Consider the following 22,486-nt stretch of genomic DNA (forward strand, 5'->3'; position numbering starts at 1 on the left):
AGGGGCTGCAAGAACTCTGTAAGAATGTTCATCAACACCCTATTGCGGAGTTGCCTGTATGATTATTATAAATGTTTTTTCAAATTAACAGCCTTACTAGCTTTCAGTTTTTTACTTTACTGTTATAAAAACAGCTTGACTGCAGGTACCTGCATTTTGGTAGGTTGTATAATAAATGGCACTGCGTCAACTTCAGAACACTGAATCATTTCTTGCACATCTGGCATTTCACTCTTAGTTTTACAGCTGTTGTCTGTCCAGTCACCTCTCCTGTTGCTGTGGTCTGTGCAATGAAATGAAGACAAGTGGCCCTACAAATAACCTGATCCTCAATGAAGAGCATATAATTATATTCAGCATAGTGCTTCCGTGAGCTACATAGACTGCTACTTGGTGTAATTTCGGTAGCTTGTGGTAGATTAGGAGGTTCTTTTCATTAATTTACATTTCAGGCTCTGCTGTAAAAATTAGATCAGAGATGCACATGCAACATGCTTCAATACAAGCAACTGTAGTAGCTGTAAAGGTCAGCTTAAAGTCTGTCCAGATAAGGAGTAAGGTTTTACTAGATTGAATAACTTAAGAGATTTAAGCAGTGGTAAATTACTCTTCTTCAAATTTTTGTTGGAATGAGTACATTAATGAGTAAAGCATGCTAATATATAGCCATCGATTTTTTTGATTGGCTTGGCTTGTCTTTGGCCACAAGTAATAGCTTTTTTGAAGGCTAAGAAGCAGATGGTATTCATGAGGCTTGTGAAAATTATGTAGGCTAAGTTGCTCTGCGACTGCTTGTAACAAGACCTCTGGATATCTACTGCCAAACTGGTTGTATTTTATAACGGGTTTGGGTGTCTTGCCTTCCCTTTTCAGTGTGTTTATTTGACATATTAAAACATAACTCTTTTTTCCTCAGTCTCTTTCAGCGTCTGGATACAAAATCTAAAGACATTTCTAAAATAGCTGGAGACATCACACAAGCTGTGTCTCTGTCACAAGGAATGGAAAGGAAGAAAGTAATCCAGCACATCAGGGGGATGTACAAGGCAGAGCTGAGTGCCAGCAGACATTGGCAGGAGCTTGTTCAGCAGCTTACCCATGATCGGTAAGTTGTTCTCTCACCTCGGTGAGAAGGCGAGAGAGACACGCTCAGTGCCTAACATGTGCTTCTCATTCTGCTGAGGCACATGAAAAGTAGATGAGATTAAAATTGAAATTACTTTTGCTGATCATCTGATGGTTAAAGACTTGTAAATTCTTTTATTTCCCTATTTTTTAGGGTGAGTAGCCAAGTAGTTTTTCTATGCCATTTAGACAGGATTTTTTTGTCAGATACATTTTGCTGTACCTAGTATAGTGAAGAACGTCATAAAGTTTTCATATCTTGCATTACATTGATGGAGTAATAAAACATTTTTGGGGTTATGTTATTCATATTAGCATCCAGATACTGTATTGACTCATCTGCTTAGAGCAAAAGATGTTAAGTCTTGACAAGAAACCAAAGTAAGTATTGGATGTGTTGTATTGCTGGTTTAATCAGAATTAGTAACTTCAAGAGCAGTCTTACGGTGGTAGCTCATAAGTAGTCAGTCAGTAGGGTAGCTCATGAAAGTCAACTACAGGATTCGGTCTTTTGATATTTTTTCAGACATATTTGCCCAGTGTACTACTATGAAACTTCTGCCTTTCCACTATTTAAAGAAAAAACGAATGAACGAGCATATATGCTGCATTTGCAAAACTCTAACATAATCTGTTTTTTGCAGAGCACTCTGGTATGACCCAGTCTATTACCCAGCTTCTTGGCAACTGGATCCAACAGAAGGCCCAAACAGGGAGAGGCGCCGCTTGCAGAGGTGCTATCTAACTATTCCAAACAAGTACCTTCTCCCAGACAGGCAGAAACAAGAAGGTAATTGTAATGTTCAGGAATAAATCTGAATTTTAATGACTTACTGTTTAGTTTTGTGGGCCTTACTGTTTGCTTTTTTGTATAGGTGTGATAAAAACTCCATTATCTTACTTATTTGAAGACAAAACACATTCTTCTCACTCTTCTACTGTAAAGGACAAAGCAGCAAGTGAACACATAAGGTAAGATTTGGGTAACACCACCTCTTCCCACCTTCTGCCATTCCAATGAAACAGTTCTCACTTTTTTTTTCAAAGTAAACATTATAAAACAATCAAGGGAGATAAGAGACCAACGTCAAAAGTAGTAGGGTTTTTGCTATACTCTTAAGCAAAAGGTCAGCACTACCAATACGTACATTTTCTGAGTCTTAAAACAGTCTATCTCCATGACTTCAAAAATCAGTAAAAGAAAATACCATCTGGTGTGACATGGGAATGGGAATTCTGTGGCCTAACCTCATGAGATTTCTTTACTTAATTGTCATTTATGATATCTAAGACAGGCAGTGCTACTAGATCTGGTAGGTCTTTCCATCAGTGTTAAAAGCAAATAGTGTTTTCATCCTCTGCTTCTACCATTGTGTTACTCAACTTTTCAGTTGTGTCAATTTACCACCTGCTACAGGCACTAACACTGCCTAAAATAACAGCAGTGAACACGCAAAGAAATAAATACAAATACACTAATGTGCAAGTCTAGAAAGTTGAGGTTCTATTTTCTTTCACTCCTTGGGATTTGAACTCTTAAAGTCATAGTGTTGAAAAGTCGTTCTTAAACTGTAGCTTTTGAGGCTGTTAGTTTTAAGTATGTGCCAAAAGGTACACAAATCCATAAACAGTAATATGTTCTGAAATATTTCAGAGTTAATCGAAGATGTATAAGCGTAGCACCTTCTAGAGAGACTGCTGGTGAACTGTTGCTGGGTAAGTAGAATCTTCAGTCCTCATGAATATCTTTTTTTGTATAAGATTCTGCTGTATATATAAGCTTGGCTGATTTTTTTAAGTAATTCATCCGTTGCTGGACTTGTGGATTAAGATTAATTATAGATCAGTTCTGCCTTTCTTCCCTACTGTTTGCATGAGTGCTATTTCCACTGTAGTAAAGTCTTAGTTGCAAAGCACGTGCTAAAAATGTGAATGATAAATTCTATTTCTGTCGATGTTGCCCAGTAATCTTAACTCCTGGACGCTTTTTGTAACACTAAGTTATTCAACAAATAGTCATATCGTGTACCCTTTTGCAACTTTTTTTCCTGCAGGAAAATGTGGCATGTATTTTGTTGAAGACAACGCTTCAGACACAATTGAAAGTTCAGTAAGTATTAGAGCATATTGTCCAGCTTTAATTTTCCAAGCTATGACCATCAGTACTTTTTGTGTACTGCCACTGAGATTTCTGGAGTACTAGTTAATGTCCTTGGACAAGGCCAGCCAAACCGATTAGTTTGGGTTCAGTGTTGCTTCTGTTGCCCCTGGCTGTGGTGGAATCAGTGATGAGAGCAGAAAACAGGGAAGATGTGGGCCTGGGGCTGGGACAGAATGAGGAGGGGGTGACGTGGGGAGGCTTCTGCACCTTGCTGTCTGTTGCTCTGAGTTCATCAGCACGAGTGCACAGAACTTGCTTTGGTCTGCACCTGAGATAATTGGCCTTACTGGGAGCTGGAGCACAAGCAGAACAGAAACTCACAAGTGTATGAATTGTGCTGCACTCTACAGCATCTGATTCTGGTATTTTCCATTATAAAGGATGTTCTAGCTCCTCCCTTATCCTAGACAAGAGAGGACTGTGCCATGGCCAAAACCAGGACTGGTCTAATCCTTCTGACTTACAAAGGCTCTGATGTATTATTTAAGTTTATACATCCAGCAGACCTCTTAAAAAAATAAAGATATGGGTTATACTGTTGAAAGCTGTAAACTGTTTTCAGGGAGCTCTTCCTTGCATCCATTAACCATGCAGCTCCTGTGGTTTAAGATGTTACCAGCTGTTGTGCTGCTTTGTCCTTCATAGAAGTGTCAGAACTGGGATTCATGGCGAGGCTTTGCTTGCTCTGGTTGGCTGTCCAGTATTTTAGTGTAAGAGCCAGTGAGAATGTGGCATTGTGTGCTGGTGTTGGATAGGGAACTGGAGCAGCTGAGGGGTGTGCATGATGTTCTGCCCACTGCCTTGAGCAGGGTGGAGGGTGGGAAACACGAAGAAAATCACACCCATGTCTTAAAGTATAACACCAAAATTAGTTTGCCTTACAGTATGCTGTATGGTTATAAAGTGGCTGCATTGGAAGGTTTCTTGTTTGGACAATCTATCTAAAATAACTTTTTCAATTGTAAATTCTGCAGAGTTTTCATGGAGAAACCGAACCAGCATCATTTTCTTGGACCTATGAGGAAATTAAGGAAGTTCATAAGCGTTGGTGGCAGTTAAGAGACAACGCTGTGGAAATATTTCTAACAAATGGCAGAACTTTACTCTTGGCTTTTGATAATACAAAGGTAATGTGGCACTGCTATGTAAATATACATCAAAGCATTTTGCTGTGTCCTCATAATGTGCACGTTCTTTTAAGGAGACCTGTTGCATGGACTAATTAAATTGTGCCTAATAATACCTTTGAAAAACCTTTGCTCGGCTAGACTTCTAGACAAACACAATCATGTTGTAAAACACATCTGTCTTAAGACATGAAAGAATCTTAATAGTAAACGCTATTTATTCCATTACAGCAGATAATGTGGACATTTTTAAAATGAGATAAACTTACTAAGTCTTAGTTTGAAGCTTTTTAAATTATATGATTAAATCTATGGTATTTTCTTCTAGGTCCGCGATGATGTGTACCACAACATCTTAACTAACAATTTGCCTAACCTTTTGGAATATGGAAACATTACTGCTTTGACCCACCTGTGGTGCACAGGACAGATTACTAACTTTGAATACCTGACTCATTTAAACAAACATGCGGGCCGTTCCTTCAATGATCTCATGCAATATCCAGTATTTCCTTTTATACTTTCTGACTACACCAATGAAACGCTGGACCTAAATGATCCATCAGTATATAGGTAATATGAAATGTTTGGAACCGGTTATTTTCAAATATTTGAAGTCATTATCCAGTATAGCTTTTCAACTTCATTGTACTAAAATGCAAGCATATGTGAACGGAACTATTCACGGACAAGCCTCATCCATAATAACTTGGGCTTTTTACAATAAGTGGCTGCTTCACCTCGGATATTTCAAGTAAAATGCCTAGTATTAAGAGTGTGTATATTTAAAGGGTGCTCTGAATTGGACTTGACTTGTATACTGTCTTAATAGGGTATGGATAGTCCACAGATCTAAGTAAGAGCTCTATGTTTAAATCTGTGTGATTAATTTCCAGGCCAATTAGCAAAAAAAATTAAATAGAAAAGGAAAGAATATTGTAAACTATTTGGCCAGTTACAGAATCATATTGTCTTCATTGTGAAGACATCCAAGTGAATTTCCCACCTAAATAAGTAAAAATGATTTAATGTTTGTGTGCACAGAGGCTTTGCCTTTATATGATGCCTCTTGATTTGATGGAGGCACGTTGCATTTGCATGCCTGTGACTGTGCTCTGGGGTAGCCTGTGGCTCTGAGTTTGCCTTTAGCACTAACTAGAAGCGGCCTTTTTATTTTCTGAATTCTATTGTAAAGCACTATTGAGTTTCGCTTGTCCTTCTCATGATATTAAATGCATTATTAAATGGTGTGAATCAACATCTTTATATAAACGACAAGATATTAGTACTACTTCTGTTACAGAAATCTGGTCAAACCAATAGCTGTGCAGTCTAAAGAAAAAGAAGATCGTTATGTGGACACTTACAAGGTAATTTGGATAACTCTTTTGCTTCTTGCCTTTCCTGTGTAAAAATGATATGGAGGCTTCAATTTTCTTTAACATATATTGATGGGGGGGGGGGGGAAACGACAAATTCAGTATTTTGTCTATGGAATTCTCATTTCCAATATGCTACGTTTCCTGGGAAATGTTTTAAAACATGCTTGAAATGTGTGTGTGTCTGTTCCTGCACCTGAAATCAGAAATCAAGTTAGTCTTTCCATGGGATACTGCCACGGAGGTTAAATTAGTATCTTAAGTATGAACATACATACATACATATTTAAAGATCAGGAACTTGCTGCTGGTTATTTGAAATTACTTCAGTGGAACTGTGGCTATTCTTTGTTTGGTAAAAGAAAAGCTGTTTTTTTCAAGTACTCTTATTTTAACATGTCCTATTATGATTGCAGTGCTCTTTGTTTTGCTCTTTAGAATGTTTTAAAGGCTGTAGGAAATAACAGCATGCTGGGGAATGAAAGCATTTGCAGCTGGACCTTCAAATCTATGTCTATATCATCATGGTCTAGTGTAGTATTTGCAAGTACTGTTTTTTCCTTTTAATATTGAAAAGCCTGTATAACGACTCTGCTCTGTTAGAAAACAAGAGGGAAGGGGAAAAAAAGGGAAAATAATATATGGAAAACAGGCAAAAGTGGCTTAAGACTCTGGTACCTCACTGGCTTGTAAATATGATCACGTCTTTAGTCACTTAAAGTGTGCTTGATTCCAAATTGATTTTAAATGTATGTTCCTCTAAAAGTTTTAAGTTTTATTCCTAAACAACTTAGGCAAGCTCTTATTTTTGTTATTGGAATGCAGTCTAAGTAGGAGGCTTATGATTTATTTTTTTCCTACTGCTTTTCTAGTATTTGGAAGAAGAGTACCGCAAAGGAGCACGAGAGGATGATCCAATGCCCCCTGTACAACCATATCACTATGGATCTCATTACTCCAACAGTGGAACTGTGCTTCATTTCCTAGTCAGGCTGCCACCTTTTACTAAAATGTTTTTAGCCTATCAGGGTAAGGTTATTTTTGCTTGCACTTGCCTCTCACATCAGGGCCTTGTCCCAGTGACCCAGGAATGTGATTTGTTACTCTGTTTTAACATAGTTTATCAATTCCAAATAGCTGAATTCACTAAAAAGAAATCTGGTATGCTATCACAGTAGAGCTGTTCTGAAATTATCAAGCTAGACCATAAAGCTGTACATCTTTTACTTATACCTTGGTGCATGTACTATAAAAAGCTGACCTTCATTTGACTTGCAGTCTCTGTAGTTGAGATGGAAGAATTCTAAATGCTCTCAGCTAACTAGAGAGCAGTCACTTGGCGTTGCAGATGTGCAACAGTTATCTATCCATCATCTATGTAACAAATTTGGTTTGGATTTCTTTACAGATCAAAGTTTTGACATCCCAGACAGAACTTTTCACTCTACCAATACAACCTGGCGACTCTCTTCATATGAATCAATGACTGATGTAAAGGAGCTTATCCCAGAGTTTTTCTACCTTCCTGACTTTCTGGTTAACAGAGAAGGTATGCTAAAAGGATAACTGAACTATATACCCACAACAGCTGTACAGTAGAGCCTATGGGTTGAAACTGCAAACACTGGTATCGCTTGATTGAATATGTTAAGTTGTAGATGTAGGGAAGAAATCTGGCACGATTTTGTGGGGTATGCTAAAAACTGTTATGTAGGACTTAAGGGAAGTTTTCTCGTAATTATGTCAGAGGTGCAAAGGAGTTTCCTGTTGTCTGGTTTTTCCTTTTGAATGAGTATGTACAGCTTGAGTGTGTTTGGGGGGAATTGTTAATGGTGCTGCTTTGTTGATCAGCAATCGCTGTGCTTAATGGTTAGTCTTCACAGAACCGTAGGAAGACCTTTTTGAAGTTACTGTCAGCTAAAACGTTGGAATCCTACACCCCTGTTTCTAGGTTTTGATTTTGGAGTACGTCAAAATGGTGACAGAGTTAACCATGTCAATCTTCCACCCTGGGCTCGTAACGATCCTCGTCTATTCATCTTGATTCATCGTCAGGCGTTGGAGTCTGACCATGTTTCCCAGACGATCTGTCACTGGATTGACTTGGTATTTGGTTACAAGCAAAAAGGCAAGGCCTCTGTTCAGGCTATTAATGTCTTTCATCCTGCAGTAAGTATTTAAGCAGTGTGTGTGTTCGTTGTACTTGGTGGCATAACGGGGGAAAGTTTGGTCTGACTTGCTTGGAAAACATCCGGCATGAAGCAAGAACCCTTGCTTGTGAGGTGCTGAAGAATAAGAAAAGGCTTTAACTGTTTCAGTGAAAAACTCGTAAGATCCCAGGGACTGTTGTGAGACTTAGTGAATTTGTGTTTGTCTGTCTTGCCTTGAGATAGGCCTGGAGGATGATCAGGGGCTGAGACTTTCTGGATAGTTCTTTGCAGGGGTGTACAGGTATTGTGTTGGTGTATACCTGCTCCCATCTCACTGAAAAGAAGCCTTTCATTTAGATAGATTGTGCTGCCACTTTTGATATGCTTAAAATAATTCAGTTTGTCCTGAACTTTCCCTTCATATATGTTTTATGTTTTGTCCCCAGTAAACTTGATTTCAAATAAGTCTTTATTTAATGTAAAGCATTTCAGAGCTTCACTACTTAATTGTAACACGGATATGTTGGATGATATTCTTTAGCTTCAGTCCTTACTATCACAGAGTTTGCTCAGCCAGCCAGTCCTGTTTTCAAATGCATTCAAATGTGTTTGTGTGTGTTGTATTCGTTCTATAGCTGGAAGAGCTAATAAAACAGTAGTGTTTGGCAGCAGTGGCTTTTCCTTTTCAAGTAGCCATCCAAATGCTTTCCTTCCTCTTCCTTTTTTGTGCTTAAGTATTGATTTCATTATTACCTCAAATTTCAAATCCTAAGTTTGTGTGGGTGTGTTCATTGTTTTTTGAAGTGAAAAGGCAAGGCCTTTTTGAGCTGAGGAAAAGTATATCGTACATAGAGAGGCATGAAAAAGACAAGTAGCAAGAGAATTTCCACTCTCCTGAAATATGAAGGCTCTTTCACCCTCCCCACCCCAAAATAGAGCTTTAATGTGTTAATAAGAGGTATGAAAACAAACATTTTCAATTCCTTCTTTATCAGCAACCCTTCTGCTTATGCACAGAGCGAAGGGCTACTAAGAAAACCTCTGTGACAGAAATTAGTCACGGAGTACATGTAGGGGCAATTCACATGATAAATCCTAAAGTGGTAGTTATCTCCAATAAAGAAGTGATGACAACAAGGTTACTGTTCTCAGTAGCTCTTTAGTCAGCGCAGCTGTTGTGGGTTGGCTTCTGGTCCAAGTCTTAACCAAACAATGGAAGAGTCTGCCTCTAAACTCACGTGCATGTCTTGAGAAATCTTTCCCAAAGACAAAACTCAACAAGCTTGTTTTTGCCCCATCCTCTTTTTCCTTTTTCTTTTTCTTTTCTAGACCTATTTTGGAATGGATGTTTCTGCTGTTGAGGATCCTGTTCAGAGAAGAGCCCTTGAAACAATGATAAAAACATATGGGCAAACACCTCGCCAGCTGTTCCATGCAGCACATGTTAGCAGACCTGGATCCAGGCTTATCATGGAAGGAGAACTTCCCGCTGCCATGGGATTACTCGTGCAGTTTGCTTTCAGAGAAACCAGAGAGCACACTAAAGAAATAATATATCCAGTATGTCATTTTGAATTGCCAGATGGTTTAATTAACATTCATATGCTGTAATTATTCTACCCTTACATTTACAATTTCCTTCCTAAAACTGCAACTTTCTATCTATATTGTACTGTAAAGAAAATACACCAAATTAGTAAATTTATAGCAAAAGTTATTTTCATGCTTTGGTGTTATATTGTCAAACAAAGAGAGATCAGAATTTATCTGTTACAGCAAAGAGGTGTTGGAAAGCATTTAATATTTTATAGTCAGTGATGAATTCTGGAATCTGTGTGCAAACCTACAGTAAGTAAACACATACTGTGCTTTTTTCCATCCTCAAATTTTTCATTGTCTGTGGGACAACTCGGCTTTCTTCACTTCAGACGCTTGTTTTCCAGTAAGTCCAGTGAGAAACTGAATCCTTGCATTTAAAGAAATCTGTACTCTTTACTAAACTACCTGAACTACAAGCTTGCTATCTCAGCCCTTAAAGAAGTGGAAAAACTCCCTTAAAGTGAATAGTTTAGCTGATACTACAGTGCCTCATACTTGTCTGTTATTTTTAGAATACTTCAGCAGTCCTTACCATGTGTTTGCTCACAGGAATGTGATATAAATGATTCTCTTACTCATAAAATAAGATTTTCCTGAAAACTTTTTACGGCCTTTTAACTTGAACCTTATTTATGTTTGGTTTAGAGTCCATTACCATGGATAAAAGGCTTGAAGTGGGGAGAATACGTTGGTTCCCCAAGTGCTCCAGATCCTGTTGTCTGCTTTAGCCAGCCACACGGAGAAAGGTTTGGCTCTCTCCAGGCTTTACCAACTAAAGCTATCTGCGGTTTGTCCAGCAAGTTTTGCCTTTTGATGATATATAGCAAAGAACAAGGTATGAATGTGTGCTTATTCTCTACATGCAGAACACGCACAAGAATGAGCCATAAAAAATTAAACCTAATGCTACCATTATTCTCCAGCAAACTTCCCAAAGGTAGTTACTTCTGCCAACGATTGATTTGTAAATCCAGTTACAGTTTCCACACGTGTGGTATCTTTCCTGGAGGGTGGATTTTACTTGCAACTTTCAAAATTGCATAGAGGCATCCTGTAATTAAGTTGATATTTTTCCTTAGTGGTTGGAGCATGAGGATTTAACTTTAGAATTTGGCAGCAGATTCACTCCAAGAACTGAGGAACAGATGAAAAGAACATGTGGCAACAGAAAGGAGAATTAAAGGAACAGTTTTTAGAAACAGAATAAGGAAAGTTCAGTGAAAAGCAGAGGTGAAGGATCTGTTTTCAGAGAAACTCCTCAGAGGGATTCCTATTGATAATGTGCGGACAGGTTCCAACATCCTTTTGTTTTCTTCGTAACATATACTAGTGAAGATCTGGGGTTTTTATAAATCAATGGCTTCACATTTAGTCAACAAAAATACGTAACATTCTCCTTGAAGTTATGAACAATCATTTCTCTTAACAGGGAAGTGTTGTCAGCCTCTTCCCTTTTTTCTCCAATCCCAATAGATGCAATGTTTCTTCAAAAAAGCTTTGTCCAGGTTGCAGACTGTCTTTGGAGAACACGGAATGTCTACATGGTTTCAGAAATCTGTGTGTTCAAAATACAGTACAGATTAAGCCATAGCCTAACACAAAAGTTCTTATTGAGAAACTTTGGAGGTTTTTTTGTATTCTAACTTGTGGTAGAACATGGACCTGAGATTTTTTCTTGCTGACTCGGTGATCAACTCTTTGGTTGCATATGTGACCCAGTATTATATGCCTGCCTTCAGGTGTGAGAAGCATGCACAGTACTGATATTCAGTGGTCAGCTATCCTGAGCTGGGGATATGCCGATAACATTTTACGACTGAAAAGCAAGCAAAGTGAACCTCCAGTAAATTTTATACAGAGTTCACAGTTCCATCAGGTAAGAAAAAAAAAAGTCAGTCTCTTGGTCTTCAATTGAATATCGCTAGTTTAAGTGGTGGCCTGACTTGGCAGTAGGTAGTCTTGCTTTCATTTTTGAGATGAGCATCCAAACGCAACTGGTTTTAATCTGTTTGATTCTCCTTTGAAACGTATCCCTCATTGCTCCAGTGTGCCTCATTCCTGGATGTGTTCCTGTACTAGGTAAAGATCCCTTTTGAAGGCATTAGATATTTGTAGCTTTTTCCTCCTATGGAATATTGGTGTGGTTTTATAAAACCTTAGGTTATAAGCCAAGAAAAATAAATACAGGAAAAAATTATAGATGGCGCTCATCAGAAACAGAACTCCAGTTTAGGATTCCTCTGAAAAAGATTGTCGAAGAGATTGTTAGGGAACACTGCATAATCTCCATTACACACCAGTGGTTGGGGAGATTCTTCCAAAAGGATTTTGGCTGATGATGTGGCTGTATAGATCTAGGAGTATGCAGTAATTCACTGCTCTTCAGCTGTGAATTCTGGGATATATTTTCCCTCTTTACTTTGCTTCTGAAGTAATAACAAACATGACATACAGCAGGTATATTTTACTCTCTGATTTCTTCAGCTTAGGTATTTTACATGTTTTTTTCTTAGGATAACCACTAAAGAATCATTTTGACCAAATGCTATAGCATAATGGAAATAGCAGTAAGAATAGTTTCTGTTCTAATTTTTTCTGGGTTTGTGTTGTCTTTCCAAGGTAACAAGTTGTGCTTGGGTGCCAGACAGTTGTCAGCTGTTCACAGGTAGTAAATCTGGTGTCATCACAGCATATATGAACAGATTCACTAGCAATACGGTAAGTTCCATTGGATAGGATTTATATTTAAGGATTTCACCATATTCACTATTACAGTAATTTTTTTTAAAAAAAGGAAGTATGAGAAAAGGGGACTGTGGTGTATTCAGGATAATATTGCTAAAACAATCAAGTACTTGTTCAATATTTATTTTTTGACATTAATACATAGATTTATCTCAGCATATTTATTTGTGGATTTTTCTGAAGCTGTTCACATACTGCTAACCTTTAGTCAGCCCTCATCAGCTGGGTGCATTAACTGATCACAGATACAGCTCTGATTGTATTCAGGCTAGGGCCTGGACTTGAGGCTCTCTGGCACAATGAAGCTCCCTACATTAAGGAGTAACTTTTTCGGTGAAGGAGACAGCCGTTCATAGCCTTAACTGAAACTGGAATACATTTCCCCAAAATAAACAACATTTCAAATGCAGAAGGCACTTGGAGCCAGGATGAAGTCTCAGATGGTATATATAGTAACCACTAAGCCTTTTCACTTTGTCATGTTCCCCAAGGGGAAAAGCTGTCAGGAGGGAAGGGAGAAAAATAACTTGCATTACTTAATGCATTATTAAAAGACACTGAGATACTAGTAGAAATCGCACTGATACTATGTGGTAAATAAGCATATTACGAAATCACAAACAGAACTTGAAATTAATCTTCTGATTCAGACTGAGTTTCTGAGCTTCTGTCTGATTCTGTCCAGCAGTAATTTCTACTCTTCATCATTCTAACAAAGAGTTTGCAATGTTCTTGACAGGTCATTTTAGGTGTGTTGTCTATAGGATTACCCATAGCAACAACTACACTGGTTTTTCATTTAGCTTGATACAAGCGTCGGCAAACACTTTGTGGTATCGTATTCCCTGATGCTCTTGATTCACTACATTAGCATGGGCTAGAGAGAACCTTGGTGCAATCTGCTGTGCCTACCCAGTTTCCCATTTTCAACAGTGACAAACAGCAGATGCTTCGACTGGGAAAAGCACAAAAACATACAGTGATTTCTTCCTTGGCTTTCTCTCAGTTTCTGGTGATCTGCCACTCAGACTTTGAGCTCAGCAGCACTTGGGAGTTTAAAAAAAAAAATGAAGTAGAGCTTGAAGCCTGCAAGCTTCAGTCAGTTGGATATCAAGTCGGGCACCTTAACTGCTCACCAGAATAGTGAACTTGTAAATAACCTGTTCTGAAACTTGGATTCCAGTTTAAATTTCTTGAGGTACTAAAATGGAAATGCAATACACTTGCCTTCTGCAGTGCTAAAATGAAACTCTGGTAGTAGGGTTGTGATTCTTGAGTTCCCTCCATTTCCTAGGAACAAGTGGTGATTTTCTTTTTTTGTTCATTTGCACAGATGTTGTCTTTGAGACAGTCTTTGCTGAATTTCTCAGCACTGACAGTTTTACGTGCCCCAGGCAGACTGACCTTGTGCCAATTTTGTAGCTCCTGTTGTTGAGTCAGTTACCCAAGTCAGGGCTGCAGGGAATGCAAATGTGCTTCCCAGCATCTGTTCTGTATGCATCTTGTCAGCTGTTCGGTGATAAAGTGAACAGTCTGTTATAAAGCACTACTTGAAACATGAATGTTTTGCCCTGTTTCACATTTATACAAGTTCAGTGCACAGGCATAAAACAGATACGTTTTTAATTGGATATGGGAATTCAAAGGCGTGCTGTCAGAATTCAAAAATACCTTCATGTTGTACTTCAGATGCTCTGTTTTTCCTAGCCTTTAAGATGGTCAAAAAATGAAAGTGCTGCTTTGAAACTGATCTGTCTTGATAAGTCTGTAAGTTCACAAAAACTTCAGCCAAAGGTTTCTGGTTGTAGAAATTACTCCAGCCTTCACTTGCTGACTGTTCAGTTGTCTCGCAAACAGAAAGAGACCACTTCAGTGATCAGTTGGAGTAAAACTAGGCAGAGATTGTTTAAATTCTCCACTCAAGTGCTATAGGTGGTGCTTTGGGGTAACCAACAGAAAGACCTGGTATGTAAAGGTAGATACAGACCTGCATCAGATCTAGATACTGATTTTGTCATCTAAAAAACAAGTGGGAAGTAAAAAGGGGATAGTATTTTAGGCATGAAGTGTTTATTTCGTAACTCATTAGACCTTAATACAGTTGGTGCTAAAATCACAGCTTGTCTTACTACAGTATTGTTACAATAACCCAGTGAAGAATCAGCAGACCATTGCTGTTCGTGCTGTAGATAGAAGCTGCTACAGGTGAATCCTGCTTTCAGTTCAAGCGTTGAAATGCAGATCAACAGCAAACGTTTAAAGGAGATGGGAGGTGCACAGTAAAAGGGTTATCAAAATCAGTTCTTTGGAAAATCAGAAGTCTTGTTGTTAGGGAAGAAAAATTGTATATTTTTTTTCTTTAAACTGAGCAAGGATACAAGAAGGATCTGCATGTGAGATTGACTAGATACTTTCATAACTGCATCTTACTTGGATGAGATGCTCAGTAGCAAGAGGAAAATAGCAGGTCTTCCTGTTGCAAAAGTCAATACACTTTTTTGACAACACTATATAGATTATATTGTCCCTTGTACTGCAGAAAGACATGTAAATTTTCTACAAAGTAATTGTTAAGCATACGTATATTTTTATCTTGTCTTTTTTTACTTCTAAACTTTTTGTAGACCTGTTATTTGAATCTTGTACCCTTATGCAAAAACGCAGACAATGCGCTCTGACACATGTGCGGCAACAAGTAGAAAAATGTTCAGTTCTTTTTTTACAAAGTCTGTTCTAATGTCTGTACAGCAAGTTGTTTTAAAGCATTAGTATTCTGATTAAGAAGTTCCTTCAACTTAGCCAGTTTTCAGGAAGTCTGAATAATTTGAAATGATAAAACTTGAATAAGAAGTGTTATTTCAATGTTAAATTTGCTGCTTTAATTTTTATCTAGCAGTTGCTGTATTTAAACTTGATTTCCTGCATATTTTTCCAACTTGGCACCAACTTGAGGAATTCCCAGTAATTTACTGTACACAGTGATAACTGCTGAGCTGGGTTTTCCTTCTGTGTTTCTAAGTGCTTCCTCGAGATGCTAAAAATATTGAGGACTGTTATTTTCACTCTCATGTGGAAATAGCAGGCTTGCAAAAAGCGAATCAGCTGATTTCAAGGTGTGTAATTGAGACAGAAGTACAATAGTTGTTCATTTCAGTTCATCGGACCACGTCAGAACGTTTCCTGAGACTAAAGCATTGGAAGGAAAAAGTTGAACATTAATGTTCAGTATGGCTTATCACATTATAAAGCATTAAACATAATAAAGCATTAAGTGTTGCTAAACTGATGACATTAAAAGCAGTGGGAACCATTTTTTGAAATCTAAGAATTGAACTTGTCCGGAGGCTTATCCTTTTCTGAAAGATATTAATTCTCTTTCATGAGTTCATGTTTTATCTTTCAGCCTTCAGAAATAGAAATGGAGTCGCAAGTCCATCTGTATGGTCACACAGCAGAAATAACAAGCTTGTTTGTGTGCAAACCATATAGTATAATGATAAGTGTCAGCAAAGATGGAACCTGCATCATATGGGATTTGAACAGGTACAAATATATATGTAACGGGTACAAGTATGTATAACTATTTCCAGTGGCTGCCTTCTAAATACCCGTTTTCCATCTTTTGGGTATCTTTACCCTCTTAAAGTTAACTGAATTTGTTCTGTGCATTATCAATGTGAAGTCAAACTCTTACTGTTTTTTTCTCATGAAGGGTACTGAAATTCTAGAATGAATATGAAAAATACTATCATTGTGCAAAATGTTGATTGAAGTTAATGTAACTCTTAAATATTTTCCTCAAAGAACCTTTTCTGTGTTTCAGCCTGGGCTTTAGGCTTGTTCTCTTTATTTTCTTCAGGCTGTGCTATGTCCAGAGCCTGGCTGGACACAAGAGTCCTGTGACTGCAGTTTCAGCTAGCGAAACAACTGGTGATATTGCAACAGTCTGTGATTCAGGTATATTTGGCAGTTGGCAAAGTAGTTTTGACTTGCAGACCAAGTAAATAATGAGAATTGCTAGTAAAGTAGTTACTGAGTGTGTTAATCATCTGAGGATGCATTTGGTCAAATAGGAGCGCTTTTTTTTTTTACATAGTACCATAGAAGTTTCTCTAGAAATTACTAGGCAGATCTTTTGAGTAAAATGTAGCAATATAAAAGCTAACAGCTTGATCTCTTTATAAGGAGACTTAAATTTCAACACATTCCTGGGAGACCTAAACTCTGTCAAGTTGGCTGTTTTCATTTTAACAGAGATTTGTTGTCAAAGGTATGGCTCTTCAGGGAAGTACAGTGTATTAGAGTGACAGAATTTTTGTTATTCACTGTATCACTTTAAATGTGTCTGTACCCCTGGAAGCAAATATAGATTCTCCCTCATCTTATGTTAAAGCAGGTTTTTGTCCTATCGTGTTTTCCACGTGGTACCGTTTCTGGACAAGAACATTAAGACCTATTTGAGCAGTGGATTTTTGAGTATTTCATAAATCTGTATGCTCATTGACTTGAAGATTGGTTGAGTGCTACAAGACTGTGTATCTGTAAAGCAGGGCTAAGTCAGCGTCTATATATTTTGCTGTCTATAAGAATACCTGTGTGTATTAACTTAAGACTGCGAAGGGGAATAGGCTCTATCTAAATGACAGAATATTGTTCCATTGATCCAGGAAGGTAAAGAATAAGAAGGAAGAGAGCTGAACTTTGTTTATCCATATTGTTAGAAGGCAGTTATTGACCCAGTTCTGTCTTTGTCCAGGACAGCTTGCTTTCTCTTTTGTCTTGAGTAAGATAGGTCTTACTGAAGTGTCTTTTAGCCAGCTTTTCTTACTGTAGTCCTCCATGGACTGAACTGAAACTAATACTTGTCCAAATTGGGGGAGGGGGAAAGAAAGCAAAATACCACTGTCTGTAATACTAAAGGACAAGGGGGAAATTGTTCTGGCAGGTTCAGAAACCTAGTACTTAGTTTTTAAACTGAGATGGAGACTTTCAACTCCATTTCTGTAGCTCATCATAGTGGTTTGGTTTTTTTTTTTTTCTGGAAAGGATTGTGTTCTTTAATTGGCAAGGGATGGGAGCGTCAATCCCTTTTAAGACAAAGCAGTAGCTAGGCTATTGGTTCTTTGATAGAATCAAATGATCCCAGAAAACCAGGTAGGATAACTGTGCTTGCTATTTTAAGTATTTTGCTTAAAAATGCAAGCCAGGGTACAAGAACTAGCTGTTTACATTAGATAATATGAATTCCCCATTAGTGCTTCCCTGTTAGTACAATAAAAGTGGTCATTAAAAGTAAATTTGCATATTACTTTGTAAATACAACGTTCCATAAACATGAGTGGTATCTTCAAAATCACTGCAGTGGCTTGGTGGCCTGCGTGTTCCCTGCCACAAAAGGAGGGAAGGAGGTAATTGTTTATTTACTGTGGCACACATCGCTCGGTCATCAAACCTTCTGATCTTTCAAAAAGTCAAATTCTTTAACACTTGAAGATACAGTTGCATAGATCTAGTTGTGGTCTAGAGGGATTTTTAATACTCCTACGCTGTGTTCTGTTGCAGTTGGAGGAGGCAGTGATTTGAGACTTTGGACAGTTAATGGCGATCTTGTGGGACATGTACACTGCAGGGAAAGTATTTGCTCTGTTGCTTTCTCTAACCAGCCTGAAGGAGTGTCTGTCAACGTGATTGCAGGGGGGCTTGAAAATGGAGTTGTAAGGTAAGCATTTGAAAGTTGTTATTAAAATGCTTTACAACTTAGGCTTACAGCTAATTAATTTTTTTACACAAATATCATGCTGATATTTGGCTTTAAAGGTGGACAAGAAGGGTCCGTTTCCAATCCTAGTAGTTGCTAAATAAGTTATGCTTATCACTGAAACATTTGTAAAATTAAACGTGAAGAAAAATGACTCTTTCTTTCAGACTGTGGAGTACGTGGGACTTGAAGCCAGTACGAGAAATAACATTTTCAAAGTCAGCCAAACCTATTGTAAGGTAAAAAGATCTTAAGTATACAATAAATATTTTTTTTCTCAGGGGGGGGGGTGGGGGGTGTGTGTGTGTGTGGTGGGGGGGTGGAGGGGTGGGACACGACGACAAACAACACCACAACAAAATAGCTTTTTGTGTTGAATGTGGATTTGACATGAGAACAGGGGGTACACACCCATGTCTAAAAAGAGCAATGTAATCCTACTAATTATTCATGAAGCCAAAATGAGCGCAAGTATACCGTATCTGTAATGACAGTAATAACTAGGTTCTGCTGCTGGCAGATAGAAATTAGCAGGATTCCCTTGGGAACTGAACAATAGCTACTCTCCTTATTCTTAACGTTTAATATTTTTTCCTGGAATCTGTAAAAAATTATGAGATAACTTTGTCAGACTCAGACAAGAGTTTTTTCTCCCTCAGAAATAAATGAAAACACTGCATTTTCCCTAACCATTTTTTTTCTGATGCTGGAGGGAAACAGTAGAGAAAGGAGCGAAGGCAACTTAGATGAGCCTGGCAGCTGCCATTTTAGAGTGCTTGTGTGATTTTTGAGTCCCCGTGATGATTTATATAAGCAGAATTATTCCCATGACAAAGTGTTTTCAGCACACAAAGGATTGAGTCTTTGATATCCCCAATGGTACAGTAGTCTGCACAGAGGTCTTACAGTTATGCCAAAATTTTATCATCTTAACGTTACTGTAGTAACTAATAACTCTGGAAAAAATGTTTTGACCATTGCTGAAATATCATTTAAAACCCAAACCACTGATCATTTTTTAAAACGAACGCTTTTTCTGATAGCAGTTACTGTCTTTCTGTTACCTGCTTAAGAGGCGTATTGCACAAAGCTTGTTGATAATGATTTAGTAGCTATTGAATAATTTAAAATTTTCTGCTTAAATGAGACAGAAAATGGATGCTGACCTTCATGCTTTCTAACATTACCGGTGGCATGACTGAAGGGCTTTACTGCTGTTAAAGCTCAAGAAATGCCTGGCTGAACAAAAGTCCTATGCTGTACCATGAAATCTGAAGGATTTAGTTTCTGCCTCTGTCAGCAAGCAAGTTCAGAGGGCAGTGAATGCTATTGCTGAAAAGCCTTCCTTTCAGAAGCAGATGGGGCAGCCCAGGGAGAAGGTGGGATGCTGCTGCTGATCCTGCCCTTTGACGCTGGGAAGAAATGAGTACTAAACTGCATGGCATGTTGAAGTGCTAGACAAAGCTGTAGTTCAGCCTGTTTGGTTACAAAAATGAGTAAGCAGGTATATGCAAACATACTACTATGCTGACATACTCACTGGGTCTCCCCAGCTGACAGCTAATCTTTGTTGGCTACACTCTTACGGGTTTTTAATGTCTTCTAGCATGTTCAATAGCCAGACTTGATACAAAAGAGATTGTCGTCTTGTTTTTCAGCCTTACGTTTTCCTGTGATGGTCATCATTTGTTCACAGCTAATAGCGATGGAAATGTCATAGCTTGGTGTCGCAAGGACCAGCAGCGCTTGAAGTTACCCATGTTCTATTCATTCCTTAGCAGCTATGCAGCTGGGTGATGACTATTTTTGCTGCTAACTCATGTCTCTGATGCACTTTAAATCCAAAATAGATTATACTATCTTTTATTTAACTGGATTTTGAAGTAGTTAGAAGGTCTCTAGAATGACTGAATGGATTTAATAAAAGAACAGTTTAAGTTTGTAAAATTGTGTATGTGCATGCACAAACTTGAAGCGTATCCAGGTCACCAGGAAGCTCTGGTCATATACTCCAATACCAGCAAAGTGACTCATAAATGCTCCAATATACAAGTCAAAATGCTGCAATATAAAACATAATAGCATTTTTTAAATCGCTTCTTGAACAGAAGTATTTAAAAAAAATTTGATAATGTTTATTCTCCCTCTTATGTTGTAAAATATTGGCAGCGTAAAGTTCTGTAAATATCTGTTAAAATGTCAGCATATGTATATCTGATTTGTTGAGCGTGGTATAGTTAGCTCTGGGATAAGCAACCCAAAACTTAAAAATCCAAGACCACTTAAAATTGCTTTTTTTGAGAAGCAAAGAACTTAGTAGGTGCTTTTTGCACCATCTTATGGTATTGTAATGCTAAAAATTGACTTCCTGTTATCTTTATATTTGTGACTTTTGCCATCATCTTTGTTCAGTATAAGTCTTTACAACAGCCAAAATAAAATATTTTGTCTTAATAATGGGTAGACAACTTATGGCATCATGAAGCAATAGTTAGATCGTGTTTTGGTTTTGTTTTTTAATGTTAACTCCCTAAGTTAGTAACACCTAGCTATTGCAATTCTGTGGCAGGACATAAAAACACACGCAGCTTATCTTCCAGAGCTCTAAAAAGAAGGCACAGATGCGCTTCTGTTCTAGTGTTGTTGAAGTTCAATACACTGTAAAATGTTTGAATCTAACTGCTTGAATAATCAATGTTCACAGGCATCAGATCATTTGGAAGAGTTTACACAGATAACACTGTGCAAATAAGTTGTTTATTCCTAGGTGCTATTTTTTGAGGGGAGAAAAATAAGCCTCTATTGTGAAAGGCTTAACGAATTTGAATTCTTAGGCCAGATCAAAAAGTAACATTTCAGTTGATGGATTTGAAGACCTCTAAACCTGACACCATGAATGAGTGCCTACTAGCTGTGGGAACGGTAAGGCAAGAATGCTACGTGTGTCTGATGTAGTTACCTTTTTTTTTTAAATTGCATTGCTTTTTCATCACTGACATGTTCCGCTATTGCCATACAGATGACCTGCTGTCACTTCTCATGTTTAAGGTTAATCTGCCTTCAAAACACTGTATATGAAATTGTCAAGTTGCGATAAAGATGACACATACACAAGGAATCTTTACACTTCTTTTGAAAATTCCAAACAGTCTCAGAAATTCTTGCAACTTCCTGATGGAAGAACTTTTCAAACTAGAAAAACTGAAGAAAAACATTCTCATAGTCCATGACACAAAAGCTGATCATGGGTTCAATTAAGCAAGTGGCTACATACTGTATGAATTGAATCTTAAATGGTGTATATTGTAGCAGCATTGTATGGGATAGCTGCAGTCATGTTTTTCACTGTCTAAATGTTAATGTAAGGTCCAAATACAGACTGAAAAGCTTCCTGGCTTATGTTGAAGTGATGTGCTTTATTATTGAAGAGAAAAAAAAATACAAACATTGTGGGTTTGGGGGTACTTTTGTGCTCCCTGGTTTGGGGTGTTGCTCACAAAGGCTTATTTTTATAAAGTAGAATTCCACTTGTTACAAATCAATATGCAAAATTGCTGGCCTTGTAAAGAGTGCAATATTATATATTTTTATGTAAAAGTAAAAATTACTTTTTGAAGCAAGGAATATTTATTCAGCTTAACATTCTGGAACTCTTAAAATACATTGCAATAGTATCTGTGCATGATGTACTGAAATTTCCTGTAAATGTCACATTCCACACTGTCTTTGTATATATACTGTCACATTGTTGGGTAATAAACAGATCTTTGTACCAAATTGTTTGAGGTCAGAAATGTAATTTTGGTTTAGCTTCACTTCTCTTCTTTTAGAGATCTTTGCATACCTTGCTCCAGATAAATTTCTGCTAGTTCTCATGTCTTTTAATATTTTTAAAATCATGAAGCTTATGGACTACATCATGTGGCTGACACACGGAAGTGGGGGGGGTGGTATGTGAGATTGGAAGCGGGAAGCATATCACCTTGCACATGTGTGCACGTGCCCTTCCTTCCCGTAGGAGGTGTAACTAATTCGGATGAAAGCAGAGATACTCCTCTTCCAGCTGCTGCCTCCCTGAAAACCGGACTGAGCTAAGGAAAGGCAAAAAAGCAACTCCTCCCTGGATTCTCTGAGGGAAGGAAGAGAGAGGTGCTGGGTGGAAATTGGGAGACTGGGATCTCTGGAAGGCATCTGAGAGAGGATGCAAGGCTTTTCCTGTTGGAAGCTAGGCTTTGAGAGAGGTTCATGTGGCAAGGCCTGTATCTGATACCACCTGCAGGATTCTGTGGTAAACCCAGCCCATTTATGTTCTGATTATGGAGATGCGTGGTAAAAAACGCAAGTGGAGGCAATAGCCAGATACTCGCTTGTCATGGGAAGAGGAGAGGAAGTCTCCAAACCATTACTGAAAAAGGGAACCCTGATCTCGGGTTTAGAGAGCT

At 38.0% G+C, this 22,486-nt stretch overlaps 1 protein-coding gene across 2 annotated transcripts in view; it reads left to right on the forward strand.

The window, feature by feature from the left end:
• The window catches only part of LYST (lysosomal trafficking regulator), a 96,783-nt gene extending 74,962 nt beyond the window's left edge, over positions 1-21,821 (forward strand). For both annotated transcript variants that reach the window (XM_037391496.1, XM_037391495.1), the window contains exons 34-53: positions 917-1,105; positions 1,770-1,915; positions 2,001-2,097; positions 2,780-2,841; positions 3,180-3,235; positions 4,261-4,413; positions 4,742-4,986; positions 5,717-5,783; positions 6,665-6,821; positions 7,201-7,341; positions 7,744-7,961; positions 9,272-9,502; positions 10,187-10,376; positions 11,281-11,417; positions 12,161-12,259; positions 15,690-15,829; positions 16,146-16,243; positions 17,849-18,005; positions 18,212-18,283; positions 19,703-21,821. In XM_037391496.1, coding sequence (XP_037247393.1) covers positions 917-1,105; positions 1,770-1,915; positions 2,001-2,097; positions 2,780-2,841; positions 3,180-3,235; positions 4,261-4,413; positions 4,742-4,986; positions 5,717-5,783; positions 6,665-6,821; positions 7,201-7,341; positions 7,744-7,961; positions 9,272-9,502; positions 10,187-10,376; positions 11,281-11,417; positions 12,161-12,259; positions 15,690-15,829; positions 16,146-16,243; positions 17,849-18,005; positions 18,212-18,283; positions 19,703-19,841 — 2,794 coding nt within the window. In that variant the 3' untranslated portion in view covers positions 19,842-21,821. The remainder of the gene's footprint in view (positions 1-916; positions 1,106-1,769; positions 1,916-2,000; positions 2,098-2,779; positions 2,842-3,179; positions 3,236-4,260; positions 4,414-4,741; positions 4,987-5,716; positions 5,784-6,664; positions 6,822-7,200; positions 7,342-7,743; positions 7,962-9,271; positions 9,503-10,186; positions 10,377-11,280; positions 11,418-12,160; positions 12,260-15,689; positions 15,830-16,145; positions 16,244-17,848; positions 18,006-18,211; positions 18,284-19,702) is intronic.
• Positions 21,822-22,486: the final 665 nt, after the last annotated feature.

Source organism: Falco rusticolus, chromosome 6 (genome assembly GCF_015220075.1).
Source record: "Falco rusticolus isolate bFalRus1 chromosome 6, bFalRus1.pri, whole genome shotgun sequence".
NCBI lineage: Eukaryota > Metazoa > Chordata > Aves > Falconiformes > Falconidae > Falco > Falco rusticolus.